General features: G+C 45.2%; 1 protein-coding gene across 1 annotated transcript in view; it reads right to left on the reverse strand.

The window, feature by feature from the left end:
- LOC140720594 (uncharacterized) overlaps positions 1-18563 on the reverse strand; it is a 28737-nt gene extending 10174 nt beyond the window's left edge. The window contains exons 1-2 of the mRNA XM_073035426.1: positions 18419-18563; positions 15611-15735 (exon numbers count right to left, since the gene is read on the reverse strand). Coding sequence (XP_072891527.1) covers positions 15611-15735; positions 18419-18563 — 270 coding nt within the window. The remainder of the gene's footprint in view (positions 1-15610; positions 15736-18418) is intronic.
- Between the last annotated feature and the right edge of the window lie 867 nt (positions 18564-19430).

Raw genomic sequence — 19430 nt, forward strand, 5'->3', positions numbered from 1 at the left:
TTGCGGCTTCTTATAAAGGGAGGAAATTGTCAACTCATTTTAAGATGAATATAACGTAACAAGGAAACATCAGAACTGACCAAAAGCTACTTCAGCTGATGCAAGACCTTCAAATGAGCAAACACTGATGGAATGTGAGTGATTTTAAAGAGCTGGGCTTTTGAAAGCACATTACCAGACCTGGTGTGATTAGTGCTGGGTCACGCACAGGAATGACAGGTTCTTCCGAACACATTCAGTCCATTCCACCTATTTCGTACCTTCCATTGTACAGATAGGTATTATCTAACGGACCAGTGTTCGAGTAAATGAGACTCGCCAAACTCTCTCCCGACTGAATCAATGGAAACCCTCAGTCAGAAGGGTTCTCTCCAGTCGTTGCTCTCAGTCCTCGGGCTGGTTCACTTGTCGCTCTTCCCTGGTTTTCAGTCGTGGTTTGCTTCCAGTTGTGGGATTTTCTTCCAATAAATCTCTCACCGCAGGTCTAACTTTAACCAAAGAGATAAATAATATGAAGAGGAATAGATAGATTGGATAGCAGGCGCCTCTTCCCCAGGGTACCACGGCTCAGTACAAGAGGACATGGCTTTAAGGTAAGGGGAGGGAAGTTCAAGGGGGATATTAGAGGAAGGTTTTTTACTCAGAGAATTGTTGGTGCGTGGAATGCACTGCCTGAGTCAGTGGTGGAGGCAGACACACTAGTGAAGTTTAAGAGACTGCTAGACAGGTATATGGAGGAATTTAAGGTGGAGGTTATATGGGAGGCAGGGTTTGAGGGTCGGCACAACTTTGTGGGCCGACTGTACTATTCCATGTTTCTATCTTTCTAAAGTGTATGAGCAATACAAAGGAGAACAAACTATTTCTGCTCAATGTTTCAAATGCGAATCTCACTGAAATTTAAACGCTGAAGACAAATAAAAGGATCTCAGTGAACAAATCTGTAATAGTCCTTCACACGTCACAAATCCTGATACGTGATACGAAGGACTCATCATTCATTCACGATAAGGTATCAGAGCAGAATGACGTGATTCGGTCCATCGAGTCTGCTCCATCATTCAATCATGGCTGATTTTTTTCACCCCAATGCCATATTCCTGCCTTCCTCTCATAAAGTACTGCAAACTCGTACGTCAGATTCTATCTGTTTAAAAGACACTGTGGGAGACACAGTATCAGAACAGGGATTGTCGGAGATGCTGCGTGATACCCTGAACGCTTAATTGCGCAATTTGACCCAGATCTCATCCTTGCTCATCCCTATAATGGGGGAGGTACTACACCCAGTTTTCTGAAAAGGTAGCAAAAGTGATTATCAGGGCATTGATAGTGATCTTTCGAGAAACGAAAACGAAAAGTTCTTAAATTTATACTAAATGGACCGTCTAGTTATTCGCTGCTCAACATTAGTTCTGTATTGTTGAGCACTTGAGCCTCATTGCCTCACAGTATGCTCCCTTGGACAAGGCGAAATTATTATTAATTTTTCTTGCGTTATTCATTACTATTTCCTGGATCCCAGAGAGGCTCCCGGTGAAACAGTTTTGACTATCTATTGACTTTTAACATCTCGTCTATAAGAGGAAGCACGATAATGTACCATATTCAATCGTGATTAATATGCATAGAATCTAACGTGGTTCGGTCTCCAATGTTCCCACTAATTACTATTTTTGCAGCTGCGTGGATCAACCATTGCTCTGAGCCGGAAATGTTCACACGGCCTGAAAAAAGTGCAGCGTAGTAGAAGCGTCTTTTTTTGTAATGTGCATCTATGAATAATTAGAATGCAGGCCGACAACAATAATTTAAAAAAAAGCATTCGTTTGATTTTAATTACTAATTAAAGGATGGGATAAAAATGCAGCACAACAAAGAAAAAAAATCAGGTTTCATAAACGTTTCTCTGGCAGTGTTTAATTCCATCTGCGCTGCAACAAAGGCTCCGTTCGTGGGAGCATCTTGGTTACGCAGACACACAGTTTAGAGGGAACAGTGCCGAGTCTCTCTCTCAAAGTTACCCCCACCTTATAACAGTGTTTTGTCCACTGCCTTGCCAGCGACAGCCTGTTGTTGCAAACATGCAAATCGGCAATAATCAGGCTCAGATCTCTTCCGTGTTCATATTCGAGTTGCGTGAGGGTTTGTCTATACGGGAAATGCACGAAATGGCCCTTTTGTTAGGTACAACTGTATACCAGCTCATTAATGCGAATCTGTTAATCATCTGCCCGCAACTCAAAGCAGAAACACATTTTGATATGGTCAGCAGGTTCAGTTGTTATTCAGGCCAAACATCTGAATAGGACATAAATGTGATGTAAGTGTCTGTTGACCGTGGAGTGATGGCTGGTGCCAGACCGGGTGGTCTGAGTGTTACGGAAACTGATCGGGTACTTGGATTTTCACGTATAAATCTCTCGGTTTACAGAGAATGGACCGGAAACAAACCAAAGGAACATCCAGTGAGCGGCGGCTCTAAAGGCCTCGTTAATGAGAGAGCTCAGTGAGATTGGCCAGACTGATTAAGTCCGACAGGAAGGCGGCAAGAACTCAAATAACCATGCACTCCAACAGCGGTGTGCAAGAGTGCGTCACTGAACACATGCCCTTGGATTTGGACGGGGAGCAGCCGCAGTGAACCCCGAGCAATCACTCAGTGTCACATCATTAGGAACAGGGGTACATAAAAACGTGCCCACTGAGTGTAGACTTCCATACTTTTATCAACTGCCAGTGAGATTTATTACAGGAATTTTTATCCTAAATATCGCTGCCAGATATATAAAGTCTTTGCTTAAAAATACACAAACAAAATTAAATACACATATTCATTAATCCAAGCAATCCTGAGGACAATAGGGAACTGATAGAAACATTAACAATATTAGCGCGACCAGTGGGCTTAATAAAACAACATAACATTTCCCCTTATCGCTCTGTGCTTACCTGGTGCTGGACTCCTGCGTCTGGTTTCAGCCAATCCGAGCATCCGAATTTTATGGCCCTGACAGTAAGTGAACTCACCCTGAGCAATGTCCAGTTGATAACTCGCTCATTAAAATGAAATTCGCCCTATTCAGGATGTAAAGGCACACCCTGTCGCATCACGCTTGTGTTGAAACACACAAAGTCTCATTTTGCATGAGTGAGACTTTCTAACATCTGGTCCGTGGCAGAATTACTGCTTCAGTACTGCTAGCTATGATTGCGTTTATTTAGAAATTTTCATCTGATCCAGAGAAGAAGTACAACCTGCATCATGGTCCGGTTATGTTGGCGTCGTCGCTTTGATTTATTGTTCGCATTTGGACCAGTTTATTATCAGATTGCAAACTCCAGCGACAGTTCAGGACAAAGATCGCTGTGTGTTTATGACATATTGACAGCAGAAGCAAGGGAGCCGTGAACTTTGATGAAGTGTTATGCACGTGGAGCATTTTATTTTCTTTTGAACACTGGACATTCTCTTTGTCCGGATTTAACTGTGACCCAGTTGTCAAGAACTGGCTTCAAGGTCAGTCTGTTTGGAAAGAGCCATTGGTCAACAGCTGTCCGCAGTTGGACCATTACAGTAATGGACAGTACCGCGATAACCATCTCCCAGAGATAGCAAGTGGTCAAAGTCGCCAGCAAGATAAGAACGCCCTCCCCCTTCAGCTTATTGCTCACTTACTGGAAACAAGTTACCACATCACAGCATCAATCATCTGAAATTATAGCCATTTCCCGCGGCGAATTTGCTTGGCATCCTATTCACTTTACACCTACATCAACAGGGTTCGACCATATTTTACAAATACATTTACTGTTCCTCGTCAGAGAGTGATGAGAAAACACACTAAATCTACTTGGTTTCTTATTTATCAGAGTATGTTGAATTAGTAACAGGGCATTAGCCCCCCTCAGTCGCGTTCCGCCATTGTCTATGATCACAGATGGACGGTGATCTCAGTGGGACATCCCTGCGACCGTCTGCAACACTTCACTCACTTGCCTGTAGTTAATCCGTGTTCAGTGGAATTAAACACGTTGAAAAAAACAACACTTCTTCTCTTTTCCTTTGAAAAGAGTTCCAACTCATTAAATTAACCTCATCTATCTTCACGTGTTCCAGGTTCCTCTAAAGCAGCAAATGATAGTATTGATATGGTAGAAAAGCTAGAAATACTTGCCGTGACAAGTGGGCTTATTAAAATACCACAACACAGCCCAATACAGTCCCTGTTCTTACCTGGTGCTGGAATCCTGAGTCTGGTTTCAGTAAATCCGAGAATCTGAATTTTATGTCCCTAACAGTAAGTGAACACACCCTGAGCAATATCCAGTTGATAACACGCTCATAAAGCGGAATTTCAGCCTCTTCAGCAAAAGGAAGGAAGGGCGCTGTGAACTCTGATGAGAAGTCATTCATTTGGGATAATCTTTTCCATTGAACACGTCTTCATCTAAATAACAGTGATACAATCAAGTCTCCATCTTCATCTAACACCAGCGAATACGTCAAATGTGCCTGTTCATCCAGTACCCGAGGATAAAATTATGTTAACTCTAATTCTACTAACTCAGCGAAAACAACCTAAGGTTCATAAACGTGGTGTAGTGGTCAGCAATGAAGCGGACGGTAGTGCAGTGGTCAGCACTGAAGCGGACGGTAGTCAGTGGTCAGCATTGAAGCGGACGGTAGTGTAGCGGTCAGCATTGAAGCGGACGGTAGCGCAGTGGTCAGCATTGAAGCGGACGGTAGTCAGTGGTCAGCACTGAAGCGGACGGTAGTCAGTGGTCAGCACTGAAGCGGACGGTAGTCAGTGGTCAGTATTGAAGCGGACGGTAGTGTAGTGGTCAGTATTGAAGCAGACGGTAGTGTAGTGGTCAGCATTGAAGCGGACGGTAGTGTAATGGTCAGTATTGAAGCGGACGGTAGCACAGTGGTCAGCATTGAAGCGGACGGTAGTCAGTGGTCAGCATTGAAGCGGACGGTAGTCAGTGGTCAGCACTGAAGCGGACGGTAGTCAGTGGTCAGTATTGAAGCGGACGGTAGCGTAGTGGTCAGCATTGAAGCGGACGGTAGTCAGTGGTCAGCACTGAAGCGGACGGTAGTCAGTGGTCAGCACTGAAGCGGACGGTAGTCAGTGGTCAGCATTGAAGCGGACGGTAGCGTAGTGGTCAGCATTGAAGCGGACGGTAGTGTAGTGGTCAGCACTGAAGCGGACGGTAGTCAGTGGTCAGCATTGAAGCGGACGGTAGTCAGTGGTCAGTATTGAAGCGGACGGTAGCGTAGTGGTCAGCATTGAAGCGGACGGTAGTCAGTGGTCAGCATTGAAGCGGACGGTAGTCAGTGGTCAGCATTGAAGCGGACGGTAGCACAGTGGTCAGCATTGAAGCGGACGGTAGTCAGTGGTCAGCACTGAAGCGGACGGTAGTCAGTGGTCAGCATTGAAGTGGACGGTAGTGCAGTGGTCAGCATTGAAGCGGACGGTAGTCAGTGGTCAGCATTGAAGCGGACGGTAGTGTAGTGGTCAGCATTGAAGCGGACGGTAGCGCAGTGGTCAGCATTGAAGCGGACGGTAGTCAGTGGTCAGCATTGAAGCGGACGATAGTGTAGTGGTCAGCATTGAAGCGGACGGTAGCGCGGTGGTCAGCATTGAAGCGGACGGTAGTTCATTGGTCGGCACTGAAGCGGACGGTAGTGCAGAGGTCAGCATTGAAGTGGACGGTTGTGCAGTGGTCAGCACTGAAGCGGACGTAGTGCAGAGGTCAGCATTGAAGCGGACGGTAGTGTAGTGGTCAGTACTGAAGCGGACGGTAGTGTAGTGGTCAGTATTGAAGCGGACGGTAGTGTAGTGGTCAGCATTCAAGCGGACGGTAGTGTAGTGGTCAGTATTGAAGCGGAAGGTAGTGCAGTGGTCAGCATTGAAGCGGACGGTAGTATAGTGGTCAGTATTGAAGCGGACGGTAGCCAGTGGTCAGCATTGAAGCGGACGGTAGTTCATTGGTCGGCACTGAAGCGGAAGGTAGTGCAGTGGTCAGCATTGAAGCGGACGGTAGTGTAGTGGTCAGTATTGAAGCAGACGGTAGTGTAGTGGTCAGCATTGAAGCGGACGGTAGTGTAATGGTCAGTATTGAAGCGGACGGTAGTGCAGTGGTCAGCACTGAAGCGGACGGTAGTCAGTGGTCAGCATTGAAGCGGACGGTAGTGTAGTGGTCAGTATTGAAGCAGACGGTAGTGTAGTGGTCAGCATTGAAGCGGACGGTAGTGTAATGGTCAGTATTGAAGCGGACGGTAGTGCAGTGGTCAGCATTGAAGCGGACGGTAGTGTAGTGGTCAGTATTGAAGCGGACGGTAGTGTGGTGGTCAGCATTGAAGCAGACGGTAGTGCAGTGGTCAGCACTGAAGCGGACGGTAGTGCAGTGGTCAGCATTGAAGCGGACGGGCAACAGCAGCAGAAGTACTCGGACATGCACTAAGTGGCCGCATTATTAGGTAAAGGAGGTACTTAGTAAAGTGTCCAATGAGTGTAGAATTTGCTATTTTTATCTACCGTCATCGAGAATTACGACAATATTTGTAGATATAAATATCACTGTCTGATCTTCCTCGTCTTCTCTAAAAAACACACACAGAATAATCGAACACACAGATCCGTAAAGCCGCGCGATGTCAATGATAATATTGATATTGTAGAAATATTAGAAATACTGCCGTGACAAGTGGGCTTATTAAAACGCCATAACACTACCAAATACAGTCTATCTTCCTACCCGGTGCAGAACTCCTGGGTCTAGTTTCAGGGAATCCGTGCATCTGAGTTTTATGGACATTAAGTGAACACACCCTGAGCAATGTTCAGTTGATAACACGCTCATAAACCTGAACTTCAGTCTATTCAGCGTGCAAAGACACACCCTGTTCCACAACCCTTGAGTTGAACCACACAAAGACTCACCTTACTTGAATGAGTCTTTCTAACTTGTGGTCCGAACTAGAATTGATACTTCAGTGTGCGAAATTTTACCACCTCCAGAGAGGAATCATAACCCGCATCCTGGTTCCGTTCGGTTGGTGATGCCACTTTGAATTATTATTCACCTTGGGAGCAATTTATTGTCAGATTATAAACTCCAGCGACAGCTCAGGGCAAAGATCGCTGCGGGTTTATTGCAGAGAGAGCAGTCTCTGCAGAGTTGAGAGGACGCTCTCAACTCTGATGAAATATTATGCATTTGGAATATTGTTCTCTTTTGAACAGTGGGCATCCCCTTTCACCAGATTTAACTGTGCCCCCGTAGCCTGGAATTGCAGTGATTTTAAATTGGCCTATTTATAAAACATCATTTACAGCTGCCCGCAGTTTTAGCATTTGGGTAATGGGCAACTGGGGAGCGGCTGTGCCGAGATCTGCCAGAGATAACTACCAGTCAAAGTCGTCAACAAGATTGTGATGCCCTTCTCCTTCAGTTTATTATTCACTTAATGCAGGATCACAGCGCTGTCATATGAAATTTAGATCATTTCCCGCTGGTGAATTTGCCTGACAACGCATTTACTTTACGTGTATATCAATCGTTTATCGTCAGTGACGGATGAAAAAACTCTGAATATTAAATTCACTGGGTCTCTTATTTGGCGGAGGTTGCTGCTGGCATATTAAATTAGTAGCAGGTCATTCGGACTCTCAGTTCTGTTCCACCACTCTATAATATTCTCTGATCTCAACTGAACTATGTTTTCAGCGGCCCAAGACTGCACAGCCTGCAACACGTCACTCCCTTGGCTGTCAAGAAACTGACTGTGTCCTGCGGAATTGAACACATCGAAAAACCTCTGTCTATTTTTCACTTTGAGGAAGGGAATTCCAAAACACACTGTTCCACCTCGTAAAAATAACCTCGTATAACCTCACCAGTTTGAGCTTCCCTTACAGCAGCAAACATTGTCCACATTGCTGTCAAGATGTCTCGACATTTTGTATATTGCCAGCAACTGCTCAACTCATTTAACTAAACAAGCTCATTTAACTAAAGTCGCATTGATCCAAATAGCAGCGAATACCATCGCCTCCGAACCTTTAGCTAATACCTGCGAATACAGCAAAAAAATCCGACATTCATCCAGTAACAACGAAAAAAAAAGCACTCTATTTAGAAACACAGAAACATAGAACGCTTACAGCAATATTCGGGCCCTTCGGCGCACGAAGTTGCACCGAATATGTCCTTACCTTAGAAATTACTAGGTTTACATATAGCCCTCTATTTTTCTAAGCTGTATATAACTATCCAAAGGTCCCTTAAAAGACCCTATCGTATCGGCCTCCAACACCGTTGTCGGCAGCCCATTCCACGCACTCACCACTCTCTGAGTAAAACACTTACTCCTGACATCTCCTCTGTACCTACTCTTCAGCACCTTAAACCTGTGTCCTCTTGGGGCAACCATTTCAGCCCTGGGAAAAAGCCCCTGACTATCCACACGACCAATGCCTCTCATCATCTTATACTTCTCTATCAGGTCACCTCTCATCCTCCTCCGCTCCAAGGAGAAAAGGCCGAGTACACTCAACCTGTTCTCATAAGGCATGCTCCCCAATCCAGGCATCATCCTTGAATATCCCCTCTGCACCCTTTCTATGGCTTCCACATCCTTCCTGTAGTCAGCCGACCTGAACTGAGCACAGAACTCCAAATAGGGTCTTACCAGGGTCCTATATAGCTGCAACATTACCTCTCGGCTCCTAAATTCAATTCCACAATTGATGAAGACCAATACACCGTACGTCCTCTTACCCACAGAGCCAGTCTGCGCAGCTGCTTTGAGAGTCTTATGGACTCGAACCCCAAGATCCCTCTGATCCTCCACACTGCCAAGAGTCATCATTAATACACTATTCTTCCATCATATTTGACCTAACAAAATGAACCATTTCACACTTACCTGGGTTGAACTCCATCAGCCACTTCTCAGCCCAGTTTTGCATCCTAGCAATGTCCCGCTGTAACTTCTGACAGCCCTCCACACTATCCACAACACCTCCAACCTTTGTGTCATCAGCAAACTTACTAACCCATCCCTCCACTTCCTCATCCAGGTCATTTATAAAAGTCACGAACAGTAGGGGTCCCAGAGCGGATCCCTGAGGCACACCACTGGTCACCGAGGTCCAAGTAGAATCTGACCCGTCTACAACCACTCTTTGCCTCCGTGAGCAAACCAGTTCTGGATCCACAAAGATTTCTACGAAATCGGCCAAAAGCATGTTGAAGTTCAAAAACATTTCCTCTAAAGAAATTACAAACAAACCAGTTATCAATGTAGTAATTGTCCTTAGAACTACGACATCAGTTTGACATAAAGAAAACAGCAGCGCAATGTGTTGAATGAAGCGATCCTCAATCCCTCGGTCCGGGAACAATGCAGCACAGAGTGTGAAAGGGATGGCTGCTGCTGTAAGAAGCGCAGTCCTGAGGAGGGTTCGGGCTGGTGGGAATTTTGTCATTTGCCCGACACCGCATGGAACGTACAGTGCTTCCAGCAACATATTCAAACAGATTGGGTTTCCGCTGCTCAGAAAGTTGATCCAATGTGCTGAAAGAATTCGTTAATTCACTTAAGAGCGAAATTTCCAAAGTTCACTTGTCAAAGATCCTATAATTTTTCAGTCTTACCTCAGAATTCAGAGAAGTGCCACGATCCACGGTGAAAAAGGATGATGAGGCAAGGTGGCCGACAATGAAAATAAAAAACAAAAATAAAGCAAAATTCAGTGCCTACCGTATAACAAAAAATAGTGGGAAACAAAAATATTGGGTAGCTTTAAAAAAACAACTGCAACAACTACCTAAAGAGTAATAATGAGCGGAGAATAATAAGAAATTTGCAGGTAAGATAGCTCAGAATATAAAAGAGGATACCTTTGCTTTCAGATATAAAACGAGTAAAATAGAGGCAAGACCACTGGAGAGGTAGTAATGGCGAATAAAGAAATGGCGGACGAACTTACTAAGTATTTTGTATTAGTCATCTCTGTGGAAATCAGTAGGAAAATGTCTGAATTTGTAAGTATCTGGGGCAGCTGTTTGTAATTGCTTTGGCTGTGTGCCCAGAGACATGAGATCAGAGATTGAGAAAAGCGACGCAAGCGACTTTTAACATCGTAAAGCAGCGAGTTGTTTGTTGTGTCTCCCCTCTCGCTGTGAAATGGAGACATCTCTTTCTCACTTATTCGGGAGAGAGAGAGCCTGTGGTGTGTCGAATGCCGGGTGAACAATATAGACTTTGCCGTTTTGCAAGTCTGTGTCTTTACTGTTGATTTTCCTGCACGCTTGAGTGCCCGGTGACGGGTACTAAAGCAGTTTTTTTGTCAGTGGGCGTGGGAGAATCGTGCTTGCTGCCGCTTACACGCGGGAGAGAGGGGAGCGGGGGTGGTTTGGGGTTCTAACAATTAACTGTCGTTCATTCTTTGAGACACTTCTCTGTTTTTGTGGATGGTTGCGAAGAGAAAACATTTCAGGATGTATATCTTATGCTTTCTCTGACGTTATATGTACCTTCGAAACCTTTGACGAAGAAGAGTTTGACTGGGAAGCTGAAGGGTACGAGGTTATATAACTAAACTAAACCAGCCGGACTGCATTCTAGGTTTCTGTAAAAGGTATCTGAGGAGATTATGGAAGAATTCGCAGTGAATTTTCAAGGAAGTTAAAGGAAGATCTTCAGTCATTACTACAATTGGACGTTCTGACTAGTCGCTGTTCCACGTTAATTCTCTGCTATTTAGTACTTGAGCATAATCTCTCTATCAAATAGGGAGAAATTAATTTATTCTGTGTTATTCTTTACTATTTCCATAACGCCACAGATCTTGCGGGTCGAACAGTTCTGTCCACTCTATTTAGCCTTAATATCCCATCTGCAAAAGGAAGTTCGGTACTGTTGTTGGCGCGGTCGTTACGTGCCGTGTTGTGTGACGGGCGGAAATGGTCTTTCCAGGACCATGATTGTTCTTCGCATTATTTTATTTCTGAAGAAGTGGCTTTCCATTGCATTCTTCTGGACCGTGTGTTTACAAGACGGGTGACCCCAGCCATTATCAATACTACTCAGAGAATGTATACCAGGGTTATGTGGTTGTATAACCAGCGATTGTGATATTCACCAGCTGCTCATAGGACAATCCACCATCTTTGCTCATGACTTCAAGGGACTTGTACGTGGGGGTTGGAGGTGATGGTGTTAACCTAGCTTTGCACCTTGCCCAAGCGGAGAGGAGGAGCTTTTTAGAACTCGTTTGGTAGTAACCTTTTTTCCTCTCGCTAGGGCTGAAACTTATTAAAATCTATTTGTTAATCGTGATTAATGTGTATCAGCTGTGACGTTGTGCAGGCTCCAACGTTCCCTCTATCTTTTTTGTTTACAGGGGCGCGGACCAACCATTGCTCGCAACAGGACATGTTTAAACGGCCTGAAGACTGTGCGGCACTTCCAATGTGTTGTTTTTGCAATATGCATCTATGAATATTTTGATTGAAATTTAAGTATATCACATACTTTTGATTTCATTTATCAATAGAAGGTATTATATAATACAGTACAGCAAAGGAAAGCTTCCACATTTCGGAAATGTTTTCTAGCTGTTCGCAATTCCATCCGCGCAGCCACAGACTCCACGCGCGCGGGAGCATTTACGTCACCGCGCGGCCGCGCGACCCGTGGAGCTCAAAGGGGACAATGACCCCCAACACCGCACCACCATAACAGTGTTTGGTGCATTGCCATGTCGGCGACAACTTTTTGTTGGAAAACAGGGGAAAATGCAATAATTAGGCCGAGATCTCATCCGTGCTCATATTCGAGATGGGGGAAGTACTGTCTAAATGGGGAATACAGACAGTGGCTATTCTATTAGGTAAACTTGTACACGAGCTCGTTAATGCTGATACTGCGGCAGCAACTGTGACGAGATCTGAAGGACCATTCTAAAGTGGACTGATCCTTTTACGAGAGAGAGGGGGAGCAAGCAACTTGTGTACTAATTCAGCCGCAGGGAGAGAGAGAGAAAGTCTGTGAGTTGCCTTGGAAACGGAAAGGCGGAGCTATATAATGGACAGCTTGTGTTCAGCACTTGGAGATATATGCAAGGTCAGTCGACCTTTTAATCAGACACACACCAGAGACGCACAAGACACACCACAGGAGACACACGTCGCCAGAGGCAAGGAGGACACTTGTGAGGTTTGTGTGCACACGACAAGGGTAGGGTTTTGCTTACAGTGTGGACAAAGGGGTAACCGGTGGGGAGCTATCGGTGTGTTTATCCCTGGTCTGGGTTGATAACTCCACCACAAAAGACGGCATCGTCTTTTTGTGGTTACAGTCAGTGACTTTAAGTTTCGGGAGCAGGAGGACGACGTGGAGGATCAGCATCGGCATCGGCATTGGGAAAACAAACTAACTTCCTATCTCTCTCTCTCCAACACTGCTCAAATCAAATTCCAGAACTGAACTGATGACTTGCTATCCCGCCGTACGACTGTATCACCTAATCACCTGAGCTGGGAAGCTTGGGAAGCAGAAATCCACACGAGGCTTACATCCCTCACAGGAAAATAGCCACACACAGGAGACCTTGCCCACGCCCAGGATTACGGCTGCACAGGTGGAAGGTCAACTGAGGAAGATCTGTACCAGCAAGGCGGCTGGACCGGATGGAGTTTCCCCACGATTACTGAGGGCCTGTGCGACTGAGCTGGGAGAACCACTACAGCGCATCGTCAACATGAGCCTGGCAGAGAAGAGTACCCAGACAGTGGAAAACATCCTGTATGGTCCCGGTACCGAAGAAACCACAACCAAAGGAGTTGAATGACTTCAGACCTGTTGCCTTGACGTCGCACGTGATGAAGCCCATGGAGCGGCTGATAATACAGAATCTGAGGCCACAAACCAGGCACGCCCGGGATCCGCTTCAGTTTGCGTATAAGGAGAAGGTGGGAGTGGAGGATGCTATCACGTATTTGCTGCACAAATCACTCTCTCACCTAGAGGGGGTCAGTTGTGCTGTGAGGATTACATTCCTTGACTTCTCTAGTGCCTTCAACACCATCCAGCCCAAGATCTTAAGGCACAAACTAACGGAGATGGGAGTAGACTCTCACATGGTGGATTGGATAGTGGACTACTTGACAGATAGACCTCAGTATGTGCGGTTGGGAGACTGTAGGTCTGACACGGTGGTCAGCAGCACAGGGGCGCCGCAGGGAACCGTACTCTCTCCGGTCCTGTTCACCCTATACACATCAGACTTCCAATATAACTCGGAGTCCTGCCACGTGCAGAAGTTCGCTGATGACACGGCCATAGTGGGGTGTGTCAAGAATGGACAGGAGGAGGAGTATAGGAAACTGATACAGGACTTTGTGATATGGTGCAACTCAAACTACCTGCGTCTCAATATCACCAAGACCAAGGAGATGGTGGTGGACTTTAGGAGATCTAGGCCTCATATGGAGCCAGTGATCATTAATGGAGAATGTGTGGAGCAGGTTAAGACCTACAAGTATCTGGGAGTACAGTTAGACGAGAAACTAGACTGGACTGCCAACACAGATGCCTTGTGCAGGAAGGCACAGAGTCGACTGTACTTCCTAAGAAGGTTGGCGTCATTCAATGTCTGTAGTGAGATGCTGAAGATGTTCTATAGGTCAGTTGTGGAGAGCGCCCTCTTCTTTGTGGTGGCGTGTTGGGGAGGAAGCATTAAGAAGAGGGACGCCTCACGTCTTAATAAGCTGGTAAGGAAGGCGGGCTCTGTCGTGGGCAAAGTACTGGAGAGTTTAACATCGGTAGCTGAGCGAAGGGCGCTGAGTAGGCTACGGTCAATTATGGATAACTCTGAACATCCTCTACATAGCACCATCCAGAGACAGAGAAGCAGTTTCAGCGACAGGTTACTATCGATGCAATGCTCCTCAGACAGGATGAAAAGGTCAATACTCCCCAATGCCATTAGGCTTTACAATTCTACCGCCAGGACTTAAGAACTTTTTAAAAGCTATTCTTAATGCTTTTTGAGATAGTGATTTAGATGCATATCATATTTTTTACTGAGTTAAGTATTGTATGTAATTAGTTTTGCTACAACAAGTGTATGGGACATTGGAAAAAAGTTGAATTTCCCCATGGGGATGAATAAAGTATCTATCTATCTATCTTTACACTTATATCTTGTTTTATATTACTTTGTTCATGTAGTTACTGATGTGTTAGGATTAATAACGGAAGACAGACTCCATGTGTATCCATTTCTGCTGGTTCATTTTAATCCGTCACAGCGTACGTGACAATTTGGGGTCTCGCCCGGGATATGAAGAGATTTGGTGGAAGCCATTCTAAAACTTGTTGGGGTCTTGGTTGACTAGTTGATTTGATTGGGAAAATTATCTTACTATTTGCGTGAGTGGAAAACAGCGGAAATGGAGTTCGGAGTTAATAGGTTTGTGGCCAAACCAAGCCCTGAGGCGTTGGATGATGCTAAGAGGGCTTACTGTTGGGAATTGCTCGTAAGTTAAAAGGCTAAATTGACCACTCGCATGAAGAAGGCTCAGATCCAGCTGTTAATAGCACAGCATTATATAGCCGCGGGAAAATTCGAAGAGGAGGTGTTGGAAATGTTTGCTGAAGTTAAAGTACTTACTGAGGCTGAGGTTGAGCTTCAGGTAGCAGCACTGAAGTGTGAGTATGAGATGCAATTAAACAGCTCCAGGCTGATGAAGCAGAAAACAGGAGGATACATGCGGCTAGGGGGGCATTTAAGCATAAGGACGGAGCAGAAAGACAGAGACAGTTCAAGAGGTAGAAATTTATATACTTCAATCGCTGGTATACCTCGGAACGGGTAACTGATTGTTTGGACAGCTTGAAAGAGCTGATTGTGACTGAAGACTTAAAGAAGTGTGTTCCCGATGACGTAAGGGCATACCGAGATGAAAAGAATGCCACTACCTTGTGGTTAGCAGACGAGGTTCTTTTAACACAGAAGGTTGAGCGTACACAAGAAGGGAGTTTTCCAGGGAGTAGCTAGGAGAATAAAGGGAACGTGGAATTTGAAACTGGGACTGGTATTGAAAGCCTAGAAGTGGCTGCTGTCCCGATTGCCTATGTTCAGGTTGTTGAAGCACCAGTGCATTTCCAGGATGTTGGATCTTGTGTTGAAACTCAGTTAAGATCTGAGGTGTCTGACTTGGTTGAAATGGAATGCAATCTTTTTCAGCCGGATGGACTTGGTTCAGTGAATAAAGGGTTAAATTTGATGCCAGTGGAAATTGAGGATACTCAGTCACTTGCGTTAGACGGTGTTCTAAAAGTTGGTGATGAGTTGAAAGCTGGTGAGGTAAATCTTATTGAAAATATTGAGAAAGGTGATGTTTCTGGATTTTTGAATAAAGAACTCGTGAAGTTTGGACTGGTTTCCCGACTTTTGACCCCGCTTGCAGGACAGTGGCCTGTTAAAGAAGTATGTGAAACTCTGTTGAATTTTGTTTTCGCAGATTTGTGTGGATGACCTTTGCCAGGAGGCATTTGACCGCCTGAAAAACCATCTTCTGTTATCACCCTGTGCTCAGAGCACCTGATTTCAATAAACCGTTTCCAATCGCGGTAGACGCTCGTGGTGAAGCTGCTGGGGCGGTATTGTTGCAAAAGGATGATGATGAAATTGAACATCCGTGAGCTTATTTCTAAAAGAAATTTAATGTGCATCAGAAAAATTACTCCACTTTTGAAAAAGAGTTGCTGGCACTCATGTTATCATTGCAATGCCTCGATGTCTACATATGTCCTGCGCGGAAATCACATGTGGCTTACGCGGACAAGTATAAAGATTTATTCCCTGATATTCGAAGACCGTGCACGGCTGCGGTGCATGACGTAATTGTAGATGAAGTTGATCCCATTAAGCAGCACCCTCACAGAATGAACCAAGTCAAAAATAAAATGATTGAACAAGAAATTGAATATATGTTAATAGCCGGCATTATTAGGCCATCCACTTCAGACTGGGCGTCACCGTGCGTGATTGTCCCTACGTCAGATGGGAGTATGAGATTCTGTACTGATTACAGGAAAGTTAATGCAGTAACTAAGACAGATGCTTATTCCATCCCGAATAGTTGATTGGGAGGAGAGCACAACGGGGAGGGGCGGGTGGGAGGAGAGCGAGTGTTTTTGAAATGAGCGACAGACACTATATAACCAAATGATCTCGGGTGTAGCGGCTCAGACTGAAATCTCCGTGCACGGTGAACACACCGTTCACCCGGGACCGCACTGAACTCCGTCCGGTTTCAACATCACAGTAAGTGTTGTCTCCGATTCTCCAGAATCAGTGATCGTTTACCACGGCGTTCGGCTTCTGTCGAGGTGGGAGGGAATTCAGTGGGAGAAGGGAACTCTGAAATCTTCAAATTAACGAATTAATTATTGACTAAATGGATTAAAAAAAACGATTGACTTCAATTGCAAACATTCTCCAGTTGCTTTAGACTCCGTCGCTGCAGAAAAGCCTTTCGCACCGACAATGATATGCGAAGTGTCGCCACGGGGCAGGGAAATAGTCTCTCTCCCTCTTTTCCCTCTCACTCCCTGTCACTCTCTCACTCACATACACACGGAAAACTATTCGGAATACAGAGCTACTGTAAGATTTTGCCTTTCGGAACGCCGCAGTGGTCAATGCCACAGATATATTTATTTAATTAATTGTGTGTGTGTGTGTGTGTGTGTGTGTGTGTGTGTGTGTGTGTGTGTGTGTGTGTGTGTGTGTGTGTGTGTGTGTGTGTGTGCGTGTGTGCGTGTGTGTGTGTGTGTGTGTGTGTGTGTGTGTGTATAATATATATATATATATATCACCTGTCAAAGTGTGATAGTAATTCTAACAAGTCGACATTCAGATTGCAGACAATGGTGTACTTCCTTTTCTATATCATCGTGTTTTTTTTTTTCCGTAACATAAATATTTAAACACAGTGTTAAATTAGCTTTCTTCACAGTTGAAGGTGAGCGCGGAAAGTCGAACTGGTTTGTTTGGTTTCAGCAGAGAAGCCGCTCCCTGCTCTGAGGGATGTCTGTGTGTTGGAATTCGCCCTGTGTACACAGAGAATCGCGCTGTGAGTTTTCACAGATCAGCAACCCCCACCCCCCCTTCTCCTCCAACCCCGTGGCTACTAAATGACCCTCGCTTGACTGTCTGCTGTAAAGTTAGAATATACCCACACGGAGACTGAATATTCTTAGCGAATTAAGGTGAGAATAATTCAGCTTCTGATATTTATTTCCGATCTTTGTTTCCAGTCGACACGTTCCCTGTGTTTTGGATCAGTGATCAAGAAGTTACTTGCAAACAAGAGAAAATTTGCAGATGCTGGAGCAACACGCACAAAATGTTGGAGAAGCTCAGTAGGCCAGACAGCATCTAGGAAAAGAGTGAACAGACGACGTTTTGGGCCGAAATCCTTCGATAGGACTCCTTGCCTAGATGTTGCCTGGCCTGCTGAGAGCCTCCGGCATTTTGTGTGTATTGCAAGAAGCTATTCGCTCTGTTTCAAGCCTGTTCTGTCGGTCGTGGTATTTCTGTTCTTGCATTATCCTGTCTGCACGGTTGAGATTCTCCACAGTTTATGTCAAGGTTAAAACAGTTCCCGAATCAGGGGTTACGATTCCAAAGCAAGCGTGAGAAAAGCTGTTTAGCCAACACGGTTTCTAATAATAGAAAAAAAGAACTGTAATAAGTATCTGTTACTGAAATTAAAATTAAATAAGTATTGCAAAAATGAATTCAGTGAAGTAGGTTCGTGGGTTTCATGTCAATTCAGAAATGGGATGGCAGAGGGAAGGAAGCGGTTCCTGACTAGCTGAGTGCGTGCCCTCAGTCTTCTGTACCACCTTCCTGGTGATACCAATGAGAAGAGGGCATCTCCTTGGTGAAGCAGATCCCTAATGACCGATGCCGCCGTTTTGAGGCATCGCTCCATGACGATGCCCTGGATGCTACGGAGGCTACTGCCCATGATGGAGCTGACTGAATTGACAACATTGCTGAGAGTATTTCGATCCTCTGCAGTAGCTTCACCACTTCCCCCACCCCACCATATCAAGCGATGTGCAGTCAGTTAGAACAAAATTTTACGGTACAAGTGTAGAAATCTGTGAGTCTTTGGTCACATCCCAAATCTCATCAAACTCCTAATGAAATTCTTTGTTACTGCATCGATATGTTGGGTCCTGGTTAGATCCTCAGAGATGCTGACACACAGGAACATGAAGTTGCTCACTCTTTCCACTGCTGACTGATCAATGACGATTGGTGTGTGTGTGCCTTCGTCTTACCCGTTCAGAAGTCCGCAGTTAGTTTGTTGATCATACCGATGTTGAGTGCAAGTTTGTTGCTGCAACACCACTCATCCAGGTGATATATCTCGCCCGTTTCCCTTCTCCTCGCCATCTGTAAATCTGCCAACAACAGCAAGTTTGTCACAGGCAGTTGAGCTGTGCCAAACTGCACAGCCATGGGTGCAGAGACAGTAGAGTAGTGGGCAAAGCACATACCCTTGAGGTGCACCAGTATCGATGGCGATGTGCAGGCGTTATATCCAAACCGTACAGATTGTGGTTTTCTGTTGAGGAAATTGAGGATCCAGTTGCAGAGGGAGGTAGAAAGGCCCAGAGGTTCGAGCCTTTTGATCGGAACTGTAGGAATAATTGCTTTACACGCTGAGCTCTGGTTGAGAAACTGCATTCTGATGTAAGTATTCGTATGTTAAGGTAATCCAAAGCCGCGTGAGGAGCTGATGAGATTGCATTGTGACCTATTGTGGATACAGGTAAATTACAGTGGGCCCAGGTCCTTGCTGAGAGAATATCTAATTCTAGCCATTGCAAACCTCTCAATCATTTCATCACAATAACTGTTATTGCTATGGACAATAGTCATTAATGCAACTCACACTGCTCTTCCTGGGCACTGGTGTAATTGTTAGCCTTTTAAGGGATGTGGAAACTACCAACTGCAGTAAAAATGACCCCATCTCTGAAGCATTCACAGAATACAACTCCTGTTTTCTGGGGTGGCTGAAATCCCTTGTAAATCTGTGTGACGACAGCACCCACCACTTCCTCACTCTCCGTAAATCGACGGAAACACAAAAAAAAAATTCCCACGATGTATTGAAGGAAAGGCAGATGAGCTTCGGTCATGGATCAACAGATGGCATTATGATATTGTCACCATTATTGAGACTGGCTTGCAGCGAACTGGCAGCTCCGTATTCCGGGGTTCTGTTGTTTTGGACAGGACAGAGTGTGAGGGATTAATGGGGTAGGGGTGGTTTCACTACTCAGGGAAACTCACGGCAGTGTACAGTAAGGGCAGATGGGA

The sequence above is a fragment of the Hemitrygon akajei genome, unplaced genomic scaffold (assembly GCF_048418815.1).
Source record: "Hemitrygon akajei unplaced genomic scaffold, sHemAka1.3 Scf000045, whole genome shotgun sequence".
Lineage (NCBI taxonomy): Eukaryota > Metazoa > Chordata > Chondrichthyes > Myliobatiformes > Dasyatidae > Hemitrygon > Hemitrygon akajei.